The sequence below is a fragment of the Callithrix jacchus genome, chromosome 6, assembly GCF_049354715.1.
Source record: "Callithrix jacchus isolate 240 chromosome 6, calJac240_pri, whole genome shotgun sequence".
In the NCBI taxonomy this organism is placed as follows: Eukaryota; Metazoa; Chordata; class Mammalia; order Primates; family Cebidae; genus Callithrix; species Callithrix jacchus.
This window is the reverse complement of record NC_133507.1, coordinates 7,100,447-7,120,068: the sequence shown is the minus strand read 5'-3', so window position 1 is coordinate 7,120,068 and position 19,622 is coordinate 7,100,447. Positions and strand designations below refer to the sequence as shown.

Sequence of the window (19,622 nt, the reverse complement as noted above, 5' to 3'; positions counted from 1 at the left end):
ATGTTGGCCCCCCTGAGGACTGGTGAGCTGAACTGAAAGGTGAGAGAAGCCAGCAGCAGGTCGGATGTGGGTAGCATGATAGGTGTGTTCTTCTGAAGGAGGTTCAAGTAGGTGTTAGCTCTGAAAAAGACAGCCCAAGTGAACTTTCAGAGTTCCAAGTACAGAGCAAGTGATCTTTTTGTTTGAAAATGTTAAACATCTTCAATATTTGTTAAGACATGTTTTCCTCTGTTGTTACATAGTGATGAAAAAAAATTAGTATTTTCTGACACCTCTTTCAAAAAACCGTTTAGGATATACAGTTGACCCTGGAATAACGGAGGGGTTTGGGCAGCAACCTCTCACACAGTGAAGAATCTGTGCGCAACTTCTGATTTTCCCATTACTTAATTACTAATAGCTTACTGTTGACTGGAAGCCCTACTGATTACATAAACAGTCAATTCACACACATTTCATACGTTATAAGTATTATATGCTGCATTGTTATAGTAGAGCAAGCTAGGGAAAAGAAAGTATAAAGAAAATCTAAGAGGGCTGGGCACGGTGGCTCATGCCTGTAATCCCAGCACTTTGGGAGATGGAGGCAGGCAGATCACATAAGGTTGGGAGTTCAAGACCAGCTGACCAACATGGAAAAACCCCATCTCTACTAAAATTACAAAATTAGCTGGGCTTGGTGGCACATGCCTGTAATCCCAGCTACTCAGGAAGCTGAGGCAGGAGAATTGCTTTAACCCAGGAGGTGGAGAGGTGGCAGTGAGCTGAGATTTCGCCATTGCACTCCAGCCTGGGCAACAAGCAAAACTCCATCTCAAAAAATAAAAGAAAATCATAAGGGACCAGGCGTGGTGGCTCATGCCTGTAATCTCAGCACTTTGGGAGGCCAAGGTAGATGGACCACTTGAGGTCAAGAGTTCTAGACCAGCCTGATGAACATGGTAAAACCCCATCTCTACTAAAAATACAAAAATTAGCTGGGCATCATGATGGGTGCCTGTAATTCCAAATACTCGGGAGGCTAAGGCAGGAGAATCACTTGAAATTGCGAGACAGAGGTTGCAGTGAGCTGAGATCATGCCACTGCACTCCAGCCTGGGTTACAGAGTGAGACTCCCATCTCAAAAAAAAAAAAAAAATCAGGCCGGGCGTGGTGGCTCACGCCTGTAATCCCAGCACTTTGGGAGGCCGAGGCAGGCGGATCACGAGGTCAAGAGATCGAGACCATCCTGGTCAACATGGTGAAACCCCGTCTCTACTAAAAATGCAAAAAATTAGCTGGGCATGGTGGCGTGTGCCTGTAATCCCAGCTACTCGGCAGGCTGAGGCAGGAGAATTGCCTGAACCCAGGAGGCGGAGGTTGTGGTGAGCCGAGATGGCGCCATTGCACTCCAGCCTGGGTAACGAGTGAAACTCCATCTCAAAAAAAAAAAAAAAAAAAAATCATAAGGAAGAGAAAACATATTGACTATTCATTAAGTGGGTGGAAGTGGGTCATCATGAAGCTCTTCATCCTTGTTGTCTTCACATCGAGTAGGCTGAGGAGAAGGATGACGAGGAGGGCTTGCTCTTGCTGTGCCTGGTTGCAGGGGCAGAAGAAAATCCACAGATAACTGGACCCATACAGTTTAAACCCATGTTGTTCAAGGGTCCGCTGTATATTTATAAAGAAATAATGTTGATTAAAAATCACAGAAGTTAGATGACTATAAACAAAGGTTGATACACTTCTTCTGTAAAAGGTGCAGGCCATGTGGTCTCTGGCACCAACCTGACTCTGCTGCTGTAGTGCAAAAGCAGCTACAAGTAGGACGTCCGCAGATGAAGGCGCCTGGCTGGGTTCCACTTAACATCATTTGTGGACACTGCAATTGGAGTTTCATATAATTTTCACATATCACAGTGTTATTTTTCTGTTTATTTTAACAATTTAAAAAGGTAAAAACCGGTGCGGGGCGGTGGCTCATGCCTGTAATCCCAACACTTTGGGAGGCTGAGGTGGGTGGATCACAAGGTCAGGAGATTGAGACCATCCTGGCCAACATGCTGAAACCTTGTTTCTGTTAAAAGTGTAAAGTTAGCCAGGTGTGATGGTGGGTGCCTGTAGTCCCAGCCATTCGGGAGGCTGAGGCAGGAGAATCATTTGAAACCAGGAGGCGGAGGTTGCAGTGACCCAAGATCGCACACTGCACTCCAGCCTTGCAACAGAGACTCCATCTCAAAAAAAAACAAGGTAAAAACTATTCTTAGTTTGCAGGACATAAAAAAGCAGGTGGCAGACCCTGGGTTTGGCTCGTGGGCCGGAGTTTGCTGACCTTGGTTTAGGATGACTAGTTCTCATCTTACTCCACTGTCTGAGTGACCTAGGACATAGCAGCTCGCTGTGAGAATGTAGGTTTGTGGTGTAGAAAATTGTACACAACTGAAAGTATTTAGAATATATCTTTTTTTAAAAGATAGGAATTCAGTCTGCTTCGTCACTTCTTATTGTTGTCTTACAACAAATTAACCGAGTTATTAAACTACTGGTGTATATCTTCATTTTAGATGGCACGCAGAGTTACCAGTCTTTCTGCGGTGTTTCACTGTTGGATGGATTTATACAAAGATTTTGTGTCGGTCCGTGGAAATCCTGCAGAGACTTCACATGTATGAGGTTAGAGCACAGGTTCCTGCCCCCCATTTCTGCTGTGACAGCGTTAAACGTGAAGGACAGCGATCGGGCTCTCCGCATCTCCTACTTATTTGGTTAGCACACAGTAATATAATGGAGGTGTATTTGTTTTCTTCTGTTTTGTTTTGTCTTTTTGAGACAGAGTCTCACTCTGTCACCCAGGCTGGGGTGCAGTGGCATGATTTGGCTCACTGCAGCCTCTGCCTTCCGGGCAGAGGAAGTCATCCTCCTGCCTGAGCCTCCTGAGCAGCTGGGACTACAGGCATGCACCACTATCCCTAGCTAATTTTTATTTTTGTATTAGAGACAAGGTTTCGCCATGTTGCTCAGGCTGGTCTTGAACTCCTGGACTCAAGTGATTTGCCCACCTTGACCTCTGATGCTGGGGGGCCTGAAATGCTGCAATTATACCACTGCACCTGGCCAGTGAAGGCATAGTTAATGTAGGCAGCCTGCTGTCTCTTGGATTAGTAGAGAGAAGACAGGTGAAGACAGACAACTGTTCTGTTTGCTTGTGTTTGATGAATCTGTGTACCAGGACAGCCTGGTAGTGGTGGCTGGCATCCTGTAGGGTCCCCTACAGGTTTGCAGCCTAAGCCTGAGTTTCTTTCAAAACTCCGTGAGACTTGGGAGGTCCCCAGAAATCTCTGAGGGGGAAATCTCATGTTTCCTTACGCTTCCCTGTCAGCTGTCATGGATTGTCTGGAGATAATTTATAATCACAAATCAGAAATTTGTTGTAGCCTTATAGTAAACTTTGTGAAATTGCTAGGTTTTTTTTGTTGTGTTTAATATTTCTATATTGAAAATGTTATCTCCAGGCCAAGCATGGTCAAAGTATATTTTAAAAAGGCCAGGCTCAGTGGCTCACGCTTATAATTGTTGCACTTTGGGAGGCCAAGGCAGGTAGATCACAAGGTCAGGAGTTTGACACCAGCCCGGCTAACAAAGTGAAACCCCATCTGTACTAAAAATACAAAAATTAGCTGGGCTTGGTGGCAAGCGCCTATAATCCCAGCTACTTGGGAGGCTGAGGGAGGCAGGAGAATCTCTTGAACCCAGGAGATGGAGGTTGCAGTGAGCTGAAATTGCACGACTGCACTCCAGCCTGGGTGACAGAGAGCTAGAATGTGTCTCAAAAAAGAAAAGAAAATGGTATCTGACAAAGAGGATGTGCTAAGCCGGGTTCTTGGCCTGGAGTCTGTGAATTCCAAGGGATCAATGGGTGGGCTTTGGGGAAGTCTGTGAATCTCAAGCTTGCCTGTGCGTGGGGGTTTATGCATTTGTCTGGTCTAAGTCATTCCATATTGCAAAGACATCCATGAGCCACGGAAGATTAACGAACAGAATGACTGAACAGTCTGTACATAAACCTAGACCAGAGTCTCCCTGTTGACTTGGGGTGTTTGCATGAGGACAGCCCTTATTACTTTCCTGCCCACCCAAATCCTTCTTGCAGTTAGTCCTATGACCTGCTGGGTTCCCAGAAGTATGTGGGTTTGCCAGTTCTGACCAGTGCTCAGCTGCCTGGAGCTTGACCCTGAGCAACTCTGCACTGGTTGGTTGGTTTGCAGAGAACATTCTTCAGCACTCACAGATGTCTGTACTCCAGGGCCAGCCGGCAGGGACCCAGGTGAAAAGTAGGGATGACTCAAGGAACTCACGCCCACTCCAGAAGGTACCTCAGAGTCCCTGTCCTATCAGTCCAGGGTCCTTGGCCTTATTGTAGAACGGAAAGATACGTATTATAAATAGACTTTACTAATCCTGTGGGCTTGTAAATATCTACAGCTGGATTTTCTGTGAATCTAATGAGTTTTTGTTGTTGTTGTTATTGTTGCAATAGGAAGCCGTCAGGGAACTTGAAAGCCTTTTGTCTCAGAGAATTTATTGTCCTGACAGCAGAGGCCGATGGTGGGATCGACTGGCTCTTAACCTACACCAGCACTTGAAGCGCCTGGAACCGGTACTCAGTAACAAAACATGCCTGACCCTCCTTTTTATTTGCAGTCAATTTTTAAACTGTGGCAAACTTAAATGCCTTAAAGTCTCCATGTAATTAGAACATGTATCTTTTGTTAATTCTTCTTTTGTCTGTGTTCTTCTGACCCCAAAAGAATACCAGGGATGCCAGCACAGCCTCAACATAGAGACCAGAAGCTTTTGTCTTCACTGATGAGCGAGATGGGCTGGCTGTGTACTCTGTGCTGGGATTTAGGAATCAGGATCTAGGAATTAAGGGAGAGTCAGGTGACTCACCCTTCAGCAGGTACCTTCAGGGAAGGTGTTTTGGAAATGGTGACTGTTCATTTGTGGGACAGGGTCTCTAGGTAGAAAGACTGGCAGGAAGGGGTTCCTTGCCTTATCTTACTGCAGGGCCTTCATCAGTGACTTTGTATTTCTGCGAGGTGTTTTGCTCTGCCATTGGGAAGGGCTATTTGACCTTGAGCAGGCACCAGTGCTCCCTGTGGTGGTGATCTTGAGGGACTTGGAAGCACAGGGATTCTGTGGCTGCCACAGCCAGGCAGGGTGAGGCGGCAGAGGCTGGGCCTCTGGGCTAGGCGCAACAGTGGTTCTTTGTGTGGCCGCCAGCAGGCCCCTCCCTGTCTCTCTTTCAGCCTTGCATTGGAGCTGAATGGAGAGGACTGTGCCTCTGGGGGCTTTTGGTTTTTTCAGTGGTCCATTAAGTGAATCAGGGTGATGTAGGGGTGGAAAGAAATGACCACAGGATAGGAAATAGAACATCTTGTTTTTACTGCCGTCAGCTGAAAAAGTGCCTTGTTACCTAAGTATCAGGGAAAGAGCCAGTAAAGCTATTTCCTCTCGTGGAGGAGGGCATGGGGCTTCCTTACCACTCAGTGTTTACTGAGGCTGAAATAGCAGGAGAAAGCATCTGGTAGCCCAGAACCAAATACAGAAGGAGAACTCTTGTGTTTCTGTGGCTTTCTTTCAGTGAAATCAAAGTTCAAGAGAGTTCCTAGTTCTGCTAGTGGGTGGACAAGCCACTGGGCTGATTTTTGAGCCTGGAGCTAAGCCTAGTCCCTCCAAACCTTTTCCCAGAGGTCTTACTGGCCACACTCCCAGCTCTTGTTATTTCATTAGTTTCTTTCATCTGTACCTCAGTCTCCAGGGAAGGGATCTCCTAGCTGAGTGCTTGCTCCTGCAAAGTGCCCTGCAGCCAGCCCAGGCCTGGCCAGGGCAGAGGTGGAGCCAGCTGGGCCTCTCTCTCTGAGGCACCATCTTCTGCCAGTGAACAGGGTGCACTTCAGAGTCTCATTCTCCTGTCCTTTCCTTCCGGCCACTCAACTCCTGATGGCCTGAGCTTTCATTGATTTTCAATTTCTTCGTTTTTATTTTTTCTTTCACTTTTTATTTTTCTATTGTGGTAAAACAAGTTTAATATCCCTAAAATTTGGCATTTTAGTAATTTTTAGGCATACAGTTCAGTGGCATTAATGGTACTCGCAATGTTGTGTGACCACTGCCACTCTCACTACTCCAGACAGAAAGTCGGCAACCATTAGGTGACAACGCCCCGTTTCCCATCCCCCGGTCCTGGCCACCTCTCATCTACTTTCTGTGTGTAAATGTGCCTGATCATTTCAGTGGAACCCTACGATATGTGTGGTTCTGTGTCTGGTCTATTTTGCTCATCATCATGTTTCTGAGCTTCGCTTGTATCACGGCACAGGTCAGGACTCTGCTCCTTTTCCAGGCTGAACACACTTCCACTGTAGCACCCACCACATTTTCCTAGGTACTCATCGGTCCCTGGACACGGGTTCCTCCCCGTCGGCCTTTTTGAAGAGTGCTGCATGAACCTCTGCTTTTGTCCCTGCTTTCAGTTCTTTTGGGAAATACCTGAGAGTGGAATTGCTGGGTCCTCTGGTGACTCTGCATGGAGGTTTTTGAGGAGCAGCTGAACTTTCTTCACAGTTGTTTACACCAGTCTCACATTCCCACCGGCAGTCTGTGAGGGTTCTGGTTTCTCTACCTCCTTGCCAGCACTTATTTTCCATGTTTCTGATTATAGTCATCCTAGTAAGTGTGAAGTGGTATCTCCTTGTGGCTTTCTGTATTTCTGTTTATTTGTCCGACTCTGAATCACCTTGGGAAATACTTGTAACTCCTCTAAACCTTAGGTTCCTGTCCCTGTAAATAAGGAATCTGAAGCCACTCCACGGTTCCTGACTGCACATGAGATTAACCCGGAGCTCTGATGTGGCCACACACCTGGGCTCCTGCTCTGGAGGTTCTCATTGTGTGGATCCGGGGTGGGACACATGTTTTCTTTCAAAGCTGCCTAGGTGATGTCCTGAGAACCACCGAGCCAAGCTTTCCTGTAAAGTCAGGCATCCCTGAAGTTCACGCCCTTTGTGAGGGGCAGCTGCTGGGATCCGCTGTCCACCTGGATCACGGCCCAGTCACGCTCCAGCATGTTGACTGTGAAGGCTATGCTTGCCATGTGCATTGAAAGCATCCGAATGAGATCTAAAGAAACAGCCTGATTTTCTAGAAGTGCTGTTTGCTCATTTGCTAATCAGCAAAATTCAATAATAGTGGGGTTTTCCGTCATAGAACAGAGGGAAGCTGCCATGGGGTCTTTTAGGAGGCTGATGTGTGACCACACTCTTTGCCAGGCTATCAAGTGCATCACAGAGGGGCTGGCAGATCCGGAAGTCAGAACAGGACACCGCCTTTCCCTGTATCAGCGAGCCGTGCGCCTGCGAGAGTCTCCGAGCTGTAAAAAGTACAAACACCTCTTGCAGCAGCTCCCAGAAATGGCTGTGCAAGATGTGAAACACGTGAGGAAAGAGCCTTTGGGTGCTTTGGACTTAGACGTGTGTACCTGTTTTTTTGGGACTGAAGCAACCTAAGAGCTGTTTTTAGTGTGTGTTTCTTTTAGACTTGGAATAATCTAAAGCTTGTTTTGGATGGCTGTGTGGCCATTGCAGCCAGTCTCCCCCTAATGCCCTCCTCCCTGAGGAGCCCAAGCTGCTTGGTGTGGTCACACCTGGGTTGAGTGACAAATCTCCTGAATGGGGCCTCTCAGCATCTGCCAGTTTCATTTACTTGTCAGGGCCCTGGAGAGCAGTTCTGGTGGTTGAGTCTCTCCCAGGGTGAGGCCAGTGAGCTGCTGCATCCCTGCAGGCAGGCGAGTGTGAGCCCCGCGCTGTGCCCTCTGATAAATGACTGGCTTTGTGGTTAAGGAGGTCGATCTTCAGGATGCTACAGGCAGGTTTTCAGGGACTTTCGCTGACCTGAGGCTAATAGATGTTGTTCTGCTGCTGTTTCAGGTGACCATCACGGGCAGGCTGTGCCCACAGCATGGGATGGGCAAGTCTGTGTTTGTGATGGAGGCCGGGGAGACTGCTGACCCCACCACAGTCCTGTGTTCCGTGGAGGAGCTGGCACTGGCCCATTACAGACGCAACGGCTTTGACCAGGGTAACTGAGCAGCCTTTCTCTCGTGACACCCAACCCCCATGTGGCTAAGCAGCAGCACTGGATGGGCTGTAGTGGTGGGCTGCTGTCTTCTGTCCTCTGCAGGCTGGGGGATTCTTCTTCCCATTCTTCCCCTTATCAATGATAAGGAGTAGGACAGGGATAGTTGTCCTGGCTCTAATCTTTTTTATTTTTTAAAAACTCCTTGTTGTGGAAGATACTGCGCAAGTCTCTGTACAAAAGTCGGGGGGACAGTGTACTCAGCCCCACAACCTACCCACTTCCATCCAGTCTTCCTGCTGTTTTCTCCTGCCCCTTCCCTGGGGTTTTAGAAGCTGACCCCAGATGTCGTCTTGGGGCCCTGCCAGCAGCCCCTGTGAGTCACTTCCAGGAACACCCACTGAGCCCTCCTGTCCTCATGTCTGGGCAGGACTCTCCCTAGTGCCTGGGCTGTGGGGTTCCCAGTGTTAAAAACACTCTGATATCTTCAAATGCGTGAAAATCAGGACATGATGTCAGTATTCCCTGAGTGTTCAGAAGATAAACAAGTACTATAGAAAGACAACTACAAGACAGGAGTTTATAAAGTGCAGGTTTTTCTGATGAGTGTTGCGATTCATCTACATAATATCTTTATTACTTACAGGGAAGGGTGATGCTATTGGGGAAGAAGTGCAAACGTCAGTGAAGACAGAGAGAGACAGTAGGCCTGAAAAGGTTAGAAACAGAAGAGTAGAATGCACATTCAAGGCCCCAGATATGTTTCAGGAGACGTGGAAACTGGGCACTCGCTGGAGGAGGAAGCAGGCTGGGAGCTAGGAGCCCTAAGTGCTTTTGGTTGAGCCGTGAGCCTGAAAAACACACAGTTCCTTTCCCAGAATAGAAGCGATTTCCCCTGGTTAAAATCGATGCAGTGAAACTGAGCTGAACTCTGGCTGCCAGGCTTTATGCCACAGGGAATTTTGTGTCAGAGCAGTCTCAGCCTCTTCTGGGAGGCGATTTCTGAATTACTCAGAAGGACTGCACCAAAAATGATTTCACTTATAAAAAATGCACAGCATGGACCACTTGGGAGTTAAGGAATGAACCAGGCGTGGTAGGTTACATTTGTAATCCCAGCACTTCGGGAGGCTGAGGCAGGAGGATCACATGAACTCTGAAGGCAGAAGAGGTGGGAGGATCTCTTGACCCCAGAAAGTCAAGACTGCGGTGAGCCAAGACTGCCACTGCACTCCAGCCTGGGTGACAGAGTGAGACCCTATCTCAAAACAAAACAAAAAATAGAAAAAGAGAAAAAAGGGGTTCAGAAATGATCTGGCCTCCATATTCCTGCCTGATCATCAGTGTATACAGCAGGACCGAAAGCTGGCTGGAAGTCAGGTCCTAGCCTAATTCCTGGCTAGGTAAGAGTGTGAAGTGTTCTAGGAAAAAATGTCCTCCTGGAAGACTTGGCAACAGCCAGGAATCCTGAGCGAATCACTGGCCTTTTGAATCCCTGAGACGGGCTGCAGGGATGAGGGGCTAAAACTGAGAGGAAGACAGGACAGAGAGCAGCACAGCCTTAGTGCAGGACAGAGGTGACCCTGACAGGCATGATGGGCTGTGGCCGCCTGGTTTCTGCTCTCACAGCGCCCTCCAACCCTGCTCACTGTGGTCTCGTGCGGATGGGCTGGGGCCTGTACATGTAAGGCTGGGACCAGCCAGAGGACCTGGCATGTCAGGATGCGGGTCTACCTTCTCTGGCCAGTGTAGTCTTGTGGGGAGAGGTGTCCATATGGCCTCCTACCCTGTCAGGCGTGCTGATGTGCAGAGCAGCACAGGCTTGGAGGGCAGCTGGATGAGCTGGGGCTTGCTCAGGGTCACAGGTCTGTGTGTTGTGCCAAGGTCCAGCCCTTTATCCCACACTGCCTCTGACTCTGTGACCTCAGTACCTGACTTCCATCTCTCGGGTGGTCTTCCAATCAGTAAAACATTTGTGTGATATGAGGAGGAGGACTGAAGTGGGTGGCCTTTTAAGGCCAGAGGTCTCTGTGAAAGCCTTGGCTATTGGAAGCACTGGGCTAGGGCAGTGTAGTGCCCGGGGGCATGATGTACATCAGAGCAGTACCTGCTGAGGCCAGGAATGGAGGAGGCCCTTTTAGGGAAGTGTTTCTTCAAGAGTGGCTCAGGGACCTCCTGTGCTAGGGCCCACACAGGGATTCTGTGCTTGCCCTACCCTGCTAAGTCCCAGCCTCTGGAGCCTGAGGAGGAATCTGCCTATTTTTCTTCTAAATATGTTTCTTAAGTTGTTCACTAAAGTTTGTGAACCACTGCTTTGTGGCTTTGAGATGTTCATTTAAATTTTTCTATGATTGCTAAGATTTTTGCCCTTAAGGTGCTGTATATAAACAATATACTGCACAAAATGAGCTAGGAATGGCATGAAAACAGCATTTGCTTCTGAATCTAAACTATTTGTTATTTCTTGAAATTGAGTGTGCAGTGGGTTACGGTGGTGTTTGGAAGAAGTAGACTTTTTTCCACTTGTGTGACCTTGTCTTAGGGATTCATGGTGAAGGCTCTACCTTCAGCACCCTGTATGGCCTCCTCCTGTGGGACATCATCTTCATGGACGGGATTCCGGATGTCTTCAGAAATGCCTGTCAGGTACTCCAGTGCCCCTGCCCCACGAGGAGGTCCTTCTGCGCACATCCGTGGCTCTCGCCCACCTGGGCACCGTGTGTCCACCACTAGCAGAAACCATCTCTGTTATGGTCTTTTGGGTCATCCACAGGTCAAGGTGATAACTTTTATTTTAAAAATCCAATTAATAGAATTTAAGATGCAAGTATATGAAGTTCTAGACTTTAATTTAGCCTTCACCTTACATTTACACCTTTCATATAAAGTGCCTTCAGTGCCAGCCCTCCCCAGCCCCTGCCATGTCGTAGGCACTGCCAAGGATCTCACAGACATGGGCACATGTACCTGCTAAGAGGTCCACCCAGCGAAGCAAAAAGCTGTTTTTGCAAATTATTACTCTAAAAAACACGTTTAATAAATTGCTTTTAGATAATTTTTACATGTCTTTTGAAAGAGAATGCATCAGTCAGTTGGCTAGTTTCCTAGTTTTGTAGGTCCTGACTAGTCGTCGGGTTCACTTTTCTCTGCAGGCACAGTATGACAGCTTGCTTTCTCTGTGACACAGGCTTTCCCCCTGGACTTGTGCACAGACAGCTTCTTCACAAGCAGAGGCCCGGCCCTTGAGGCCAGGCTGCAGCTGATTCACGATGCCCCCGTGGAGAGCCTGCGCGCCTGGGTGGCAGCCACGTGGCAGGACCAGGAAGGCAGAGTGGCTTCCCTTGTCAGCTGGGATCGCTTCACGTCTCTTGAGCAAGCTCAGGTAATGGTTCAACTGCACAGCAGGATTTGCTCTGAAAGTAACACCTCCCCAGCGCTGTCTTTTCAGCAACTTTATCAAAATACCTATGTGTATATGTAAATACATGTATGTGTGTGCATGTATATATATAGAATCCCGTCCCCCTAGCCCTGATGCCATTGTTAGTGATGGAAACACGCTAGGGTGTTAGAAAAGCCCCAGCTGTGCCTTTGCCATCCCTGAGCTGAAAGCTTTCTTTTGCTTGCCCTGTGGCTGAGGCAGGGAGGATACCTAGTGTGTTACTTCAACTGCTGGCCTCTGTGAGTCTGCGCTGTCATGATCCTGAGTGGGTCCTCTGCATCCCTCTTCCTCAGCGATCCCCAGCATAGCCACACTGGCAGGAGCCTGGAAACTGATCATAGGACCAGTCTTCTACCACTTACCAGTGGCTGCAGCCCCGGCACAAGCAGCAGAAGTGCGCGTGATGGGCCTGGGGTCCATGTGCACTCAATTACAGTTTCCTCCGTCTTGTGATCCCTGGAGCCTATTTCCGTTCTCTGTCACAAGGGAAGGGACTAACTGTCTCGTGTTTTGTGTTCAGGATCTCGTCTCCTGCCTGGGGGGCCGTGTGCTCAGTGGTGTGTGCCGGCGCCTGGCTGCTGACTTTCGACATTGCCGAGGGGGCCTCCCTGACCTGGTGGTGTGGAACACCCCGAGCCATCGCTGTAAGGTCAGTTGAGCCAGAATGGAAAGTGTGTGGGTAACCTTATTAGCAGCTGAATCAGAGCCTGCAAATAGGCATTTTTTGAGTGGTTGTTGGCAAGACTGTATTCCTTGAGAGCTTTGGGTTGAGGGCCTGGGTTCCTGTGGGCCTCTCCCCTGAGACTGGCTTCATCAGAGCAGGTGGGTGAGAGAAGCCCCAGGGTGAGCAAGACAGGGCTCCATCTCTTATGACTTGATGTGGAAGTGACGTTCCAGCACTCCTGCTGTATTCTGTGGTTACAAATGAGTCTCTAGTCCAGCTGACACTCAAAGGGATGGGGTCAGACAGGGCATGGACACCAGGAGCTATTTTAGAAGCTTACTGATAATGGTACATTTTAAAATGACTTAAAGAGTGAAATGAATTGTTTGTAACTCAAAGGATAAGTGCTTGTGGAGACGGATACCCCATTCCCCTTGATGTGCTTAGTTCAACATTGCATGCCTGTGTCAGAACATCTTATGTACCCCATAAATATATACACCTACTATGTACCCACAAAAATGTTTTTAAAAAGCTCACTGAGAGCGAACACTTCCTTGAATGCTGTCCACTAGCCCAGCCTTGCTGCCCATCACTGGTGATTTGTTTTCTCATTATTGAGTTTTGAGATAACAAAATTATATACTCTGAATACAAGTCGTTTATCAGTTACATTTCATCCCATCTGGGGCTTGTCTTTTCATTTTCTTAATAGTGTCTTTTGAAGAGCAGAGGTTTTAAAGTTTGGCAAAATCCAACTTATTTGTTCTCTAGTGGTTCAGGCTTTTGATGTCACATGTCATAACTACTTGCCTAATCAAAGGTCACAGAGAGTTTCTCCTTGGTTTTCTTCTAGAAGTGTTATAGTTCTAGGTTTTACATTTAGTTTTATGATCATTTGAGACGCTGTTTGTATACAGTGAGGCGTGGACTGGAATTCATTTGTGGCATGTGGATATCCACTTGTTCTGCTCCATGTGTTGAGAAGACCACGCTTCCTCCACTGAATTGCCTCTGTATCCTTGTCAAAAATCAGTGAAGCATATATACGTGGGTCTGTTTCTGGAGACTCTTCAGTTCCACTGTCTGTCTGTATCTCTTGGTTATTGTAGCTTTACATAAATCTTGGAGTCAGGTAGTATAAGTCTTCTAATGACTCCTTTTTCATGGTTGTTTCGGCTCTTTTGCATATTTATTTGAATTATAAAATAGAATTTTAAATTTCCAAGAAGAAAAAAAGCCAGCTGAGATTTTAATTGGTTCCTTTGAATCTGCAGACCAATCAAAGAACTGGTATGTTAACAGTATCAAGTATTTTGATAGTCAAACATAGTGTATATCCCCATTTACTTAGATTTTCCTTATTTTGGCAGTGTTTTGAGTTTTCAGTGTAGAGGTCTTGCATATCTTTTGTCAGATTGATCCCTAAGTACTTTGTATTTTTTTTATGCTAAACAGTATCGTTTTTAGAAGTTCTAATTTCCAGTTGTTTGCTGCTCTGTAGAAATACGGTTGACTGTGTATATTGATCTTATATTCTGCAAACTTGGTACACTTACTTATTTGTTCTTGGAGCTTTTTTGGTATATTTCCTTGGATTTTCTACATTGATAATCAGATTGTCTGCTTAGACAATTGTACTTCTTCCTTTCCTCCAGGAAAGCATAGGCTGTAAATGGTGAGACTGGACACCTGTGCCTTGTTCCCCATCTTGGGGGGGAAAGTAATTAGTTTTCCATTATTGAGTATCATGTTAGATGGAGATGTTTTTCAGATATCTTTTATTATATTAAGGAGCTTCCCTGTACATCCAGGTTTTCTGGGAGTTTTTATCAGGCATTGATGTGGGATTTTGTCAAATACTTCTTAAAAAAATCTAGTGACATTATGCGATTTTCCTCTTGAGTACACTTATTAATCATGTGATTCATGTTGGTTTTTGAAACTTAAACCTACCTAGCATTTCTCTGGTAAATCTCACTTGGTCATGATGTATTATCCTTTTTCTGTAATGTTGGGAGTTGATTTTGTAAAATATTAAGAATTTTTGCATATAAGTTCATGAAGGATACTGATCTGTAGTTTTCTTGTAATCTCTTTGTCGGGTTTTGGTTTCAGAGTCATACCAGCCTCAGAATGGGATGGAATAGTTTGTGTGGAATAAGTATTATTCCCTAAACATTTGATAGAATTCCCCAGTGAAGCAGTATGGGGCTGGAGATTTTTAGGGGAGGAAAATTAAAAACTATAAATTTCTTTTTAAACAACATAATGCTGTTCATATTATGCTGCTTCTTGATTGAGCTTTGGTAGTTTGTGTCTTTCAAGGAATTTGTCCATTTAAATATTGGCTTAAAGTTGTTCATATTTGTTTTTCTCTTTTTTTTTTTTTTTGAGACAGAGTCTCACTGTGTCACCCAGGCCGGAGTGCAGTAGCCTCACTGCAACCTCCACCTCCTGGGTTCAAGTGATTCTTGTGCCTTAGACTCCCTAGTAGCTGGGATTTACAGCTGTGCACCACCATGCCTGGGTAATTTTGTGTGTGTGTGTGTTTCAGTAGAGATGAGGTTTTGTCATGTTGGCCAGGCTGGTCTTGAACTACTGGCTTCAGGTGATCCACCTGCCTCAGCATCCCAAAGTGCTGGGATTACAGGGGTGAGCCACCCGCCCAACCCTGTATTTGTTTCTTAATGCATTTTAATATCTGTAAACTCTATCATGCTTTTGTTCCTGATATTGGTAATTTGTGTCTTTTCTCTTTTTTTCTTGATGAGTCTGGCAGGAGGTTTATCAATTTTCCTGATTTTCTCAAAGAATCAGCTTTTGATTTCATTTGTTCTTTTGTCCCCTAGTTTTTTAAGGTAGAAGCTATGGTTATTGCTTTGAGACCTCCTTTTCTAATAGTTTGCTAGTGCTCCAAATTTGCCTCTCAGTGCTGCTTTATCTGAACCTCGCAAATTTAATATGTTTTCATTTTCATTCAGTTCACCCCTTCTGATTTCCCTTTGGACTCTTCTTTGATCCTCAGCTTATTTACAAGTCAATCATTTACATTCCCAAACACTTAAGAGATTTGCAGGTATCTTTCTGCTATTGATTTGTAATTTAACTCCATTGTAGTCAGAGGACATATTTTGTGTGACCTGAATCCTATTAAATTTATTGAGACTTGTTTTATGGTCCAGAATATGGTTTTCCCTGGTGAATATTCTGTTTGTACTTGAAAAGAATGTGTTCAGCATTTGTTGTGGGCAGTATTTTTAAATGTCAGTCAGGTCAAGTTGCTTGATAGTGTTGTTTAAGTTGTCTGTCCTTACTGATTTCTTATTTACTTGTTCTATAAATTATTGAAAGAATATTGACAATCTGATTAAAACCGTGGATTCATTTATTTCTTTATTTCTATTTTTTGAGACAGAGTCTCATGTCACCTAGGTTGGAGTGTAGTGGTGGTGTGATCTTGGATCACTGCAGCCTTGACCTCCCAGGCTCAAGCAATTCTTCTGCCTCAGCCTCTTGAGTAGCCAGAACTACAGGCATGCACCATCATGCCCAGCTGATTTTTAAAAGTTTTTTGTAGAGATGGGGTTCCACAATGTTGCCCAGGCTGGTCTCAAACTCCTGGGCTCGTGGCCTCCCAAAATGGTGGGAGCATTCTGCGCCTGGCCGATTTGTGTATTCCTTCTCGCATTTCTATCAATATTTTATTCAAGTATTTTGAAGGTCTATTATAAGATGCATTAACTTTTAGGACTGGCATGTCCTCTTGATGACCCCCCCCCTTTATTCCTGATGATCTTTGCTCTGAAATCAACTTTGCCCAATACTGTTAACATGTAGGCACTTCAGCCTCCTCTTGGTTAGTGTTAACATGATACATTTTTCTATTCTTTTACTTTGACCTGTTTTATCTTGTTTTTAACGTGGGTTATAGGCATCTCTCTTAGAGGCATCATAGAGTTGGGTCTTACTTTTGAATCCAACTTAACTTCTGCCTTTTAATGGGGTGTTTGGAACATTTACATTTAATGTGGTTATTCATATCCTTAGCTTTAAATCCTGAAACCGTCTTTTCCTTGAGTAGCTGGGACCACAGGCGCACACCACCATACCTGGCTAATTTTGTAGTTTTGTATTTTTTAGAGAGAGATGGGATTCCACCATGTTGTCCAGGCTGATCTTGAATTCCTGGGCTCAAGCAGTCCACCTGCCAGGGTCTCTCTAAGTGCTGGGATTGCAGGTGTGAGCCACAGTGCCTGGCCCTGCCTTATTTTTAAAGATTGCATTTTATAGCTTTGTTGGCTTGTTAACTGTAACTGTTCATTGTGTGTAAGTGGTGGCATTAATATGTACAGTATATATCTTAAACTTAGCTACCCTTCAAGTGATCCACACTTTAATACAGAGTAAAAAGAACCTTTCAGTAATATCTTCCCTCCTAGCCTTTGTGGTATTTTCATATGTTTTACTTCTGTGTGTTGGACATTCTGTAACATATTATTTTTGCTTTCTACCATTGATTAATAAGAGTCTCTATGTACTCATGCAGATAGCATTTCCAGTGCTTTTTTGTATAGATCCAGATTTCTGTGTGATCTTACTCTCCTGCTTGCAGGATTTCCTTTCATGCCTGTAATCCCAGCACTTTGTGAGGCTGAGGTGGGTAGACACTTGGGCTCAGGAGTTGGAGAACAGCTTGGGCAACACACTGAAACCACATCTCTACAAAACAATAAAGAAATTAACCAGGTGTGGTGGTGTGCATTGGTAGTCCCAGCTACTTGGGAGGCTGAGGTGGGAGAATTGCTTGAGCCTGGGAGGTCAAGGCTGCAGTGAACCGAGATCATACCAATAATAGAATAAGACCTTGTCTCAAAAAAAAAAATTTCCTTTAACATTTCTTGAAGTTCTGCTGGTAACGAATTACAGTAGTTAGCCCTCTGTTTCCATGGTTTCTGCTTCTGTAGATATAACCAACCATGGATTGAAAATAACTGGAAAAAAGAAAAACAATAAAAAGTAACTACAACAATAAGTAAAAATACAGCATAACAACTATTTTCATAGCATTTATATTGTATTAGGTATTATAAATAATCTAGAGTTGATTTAAAATATATGAAAAGATGTGCATAGAATATGAAAATGCTGTGCCATTTTATACCAGGGACTTGACCATGTGGATTTTGGATTCAGAGGGGTTCTTTGAATCAGTCCTCCATGGATACTGAGGAATGACTGTATTTAGTTTTTGTATGTCTTAGTCTATATTTCACCTTTGTTTTGGAAAGATATTTTCTCTGGGCAAAGAATTCTATGTTGACTAATATTTTTAAAGTACTGAAAAATATCTGTCTACTATATTTAGACTAATATTAGTCTAACTAGCATGGTTTCCAATGAAAAAACCTTTTTTTCCTCTGGCATTAAAAAATTCCGGCTGCTGAAATGGAGAGAAAAAAAAGCAGAGGAGTTGCAATCCTAGTCTCTGATAAAACGGACGTTAAACCAACAGAACAAAAAGACAAAGAAGGGTATTACATAATGGTAAAAGGATCAATGCAACAAGAAGAGCTAACGATCCTAAATATATATGCGCCCAATACAGAAGCATCCAGATACATAAAGCAAGTTTTTTTGTTTTTTTGAGACGGAGTTTCACTGTTGTTACCCAGACTGGAGTGCAATGGCACGATCTTGGCTCACTGCAACCTCTGCCTTCTGGGTTCAGGCAATTCTCCTGCCTCAGCCTCCTGAGTAGCTGGGACTACAGGCACGCACCACCATGCCCAGCTAATTTTTGCATTTTTAGTAGAGACGGGGTTTCACCTTGTTGACCAGGATGGTCTCGATCTCTTGACCTCGTGATCCATCCGCCTCGGCCTCCCAAAGTGCTGGGATTACAGGCGTGAGCCACCGTGCCCAGCCATAAAGCAAGTTCTTAACGACCTACTAATAGTGGGAGAGTTTAACACTCCACTGTCAATATTAGACAGATCAATGAGACAAAGAATCAACAAGGATATCCAGGACTTGAATGCAGATGTAGACCAAGCAGATCTAACAGACATCTACAGAACTCTCCACACCAAATCCACAGAATATAATTCTTCTCAGCACCATATCGCACTTACTCTAAAACTGACCACATAATTGGAAATAAAGCACTCCTCAGCAAATGCAAAAGAACAGAAATCATAACAACCAGTCTCTCAGACCACAGAGCAATCAAATTAGAACTCAGGATTAAGAAACATACAACTAAATGGAAACTGAACAACTGGCATCTGAATGATGACTGGATAAACAATGAAATGAAGGCAGAAATAAACATGCTCTTTGAAACCAATGAGAATGAAGACATAATGTACCACAGTCTCTGGGACACATTTAAAGCCGTGTCTAGTGGGAAATTTATAGCACTAAATGCCCACGAGAAGCAAGAAAAGATCAAACATCGATACCCTATCATCAAAATTGAAAGAGCTAGAAGAGCAAGATCCAAAAATGTCAAAAGCAAGCAGAAGACAAGAAATAACTAAGAACAGAGCAGAATGAAAAGAGGTAAGAGACACAAAAAACCCTACAAGAAAATCAACAAATCCAAGAACTGTTTTTTTGAAAAGATCAACAAAATAGACTGCTAGCCAGCTTAATAAAAAGGGAAAGAATCAGATACAATAAAAAATGATAAAGGGGATATCACTACCAATTCCTCAGAAATATAAACTACCATCAGAGATTACTACAGACAACTCTGCACCTAAACCAGTACACCTGGAAGAAATGGATAAATTCCTGGACACTTGCACCCTCCCAAGCCTAAACCAGGAAGAAGCTGAAACCCTGGATAGACCAATAACAAGGGCTGAAGTTGAGGCAGCAATTAATAGCCTCCAACCAAAAAAAAGTCCAGGTCCAGGTGGGTTCATAGCTGAATTCTACCAGACGTACAAAGAGGAGCTGGTACCACACCTTCTGAAACTATTCCAACAATCCAAAAAGAGGGAATCCTTCCCAAATCATTTTATAAGACCAACATCATCCTGATACCAAAACCCGGGAGAGACTCAACAAAAAAAGAAAACTTCAGGCCAATATCCATAATCAACATAGCTGCAGAAATCTTCAATAAAATACCGGCAAACCGATTTTAACAGCACATCAAAAAGTTTATCTACCATGATCAAGTAGGCTTCATCTGGGGGATACAAGGCTGGTTCATCATACGCAAGTCTATAAATGTAATCCACCATATAAACGGAACCAAAGAGAAAAACCACGATTATCTCAATGTATGCAGAGAAGGCCTTCAACAAAATTCAACAGCCCTTTATGCTAAAAAGTCTCAAGAAACTAGGTATTGATGGAATGTATCTCAAAATAATAAAAGCTAT

General features: G+C 44.7%; 2 protein-coding genes across 58 annotated transcripts in view; one reads left to right on the top strand and one right to left on the bottom strand.

Moving 5' to 3' along the window:
• The window catches only part of FAN1 (FANCD2 and FANCI associated nuclease 1), a 42,969-nt gene that overhangs the window by 14,567 nt on the left and 8,780 nt on the right, over positions 1–19,622 (top strand). For 13 of the 50 annotated variants that reach the window (XR_013536529.1, XR_013536527.1, XR_013536528.1 and 10 more), the window contains 7 exons: positions 2,548–2,656; positions 4,521–4,640; positions 7,315–7,479; positions 7,972–8,122; positions 10,662–10,765; positions 11,307–11,501; positions 12,082–12,210. Coding sequence is in view for 16 of the 50 variants with exons in the window: in XM_078375883.1 (XP_078232009.1) it covers positions 2,548–2,656; positions 4,521–4,640; positions 7,315–7,479; positions 7,972–8,122; positions 10,662–10,765; positions 11,307–11,501; positions 12,082–12,210 (973 nt within the window). In the remaining 34 variants the exon portion in view is untranslated. Of the gene's footprint in view, positions 1–2,547; positions 2,749–4,286; positions 4,353–4,520; positions 4,641–7,314; positions 7,480–7,971; positions 8,123–8,765; positions 8,837–10,661; positions 10,766–11,306; positions 11,502–12,081; positions 12,211–19,622 lie in introns of those variants that run through there. The other 37 variants (XR_013536557.1, XR_013536547.1, XR_013536544.1 and 34 more) reach the window with 8 other exon arrangements.
• The window catches only part of MTMR10 (myotubularin related protein 10), a 66,311-nt gene continuing 57,823 nt past the window's right edge, over positions 11,135–19,622 (bottom strand). For 6 of the 8 annotated variants that reach the window (XR_013536560.1, XR_013536561.1, XR_013536559.1 and 3 more), the window contains one exon: positions 11,135–13,496. The gene's annotated coding sequence lies outside the window, so the exon portion shown is untranslated. Of the gene's footprint in view, positions 13,497–15,595; positions 17,220–19,622 lie in introns of those variants that run through there. The other 2 variants (XR_013536563.1, XR_013536565.1) reach the window with 1 other exon arrangement.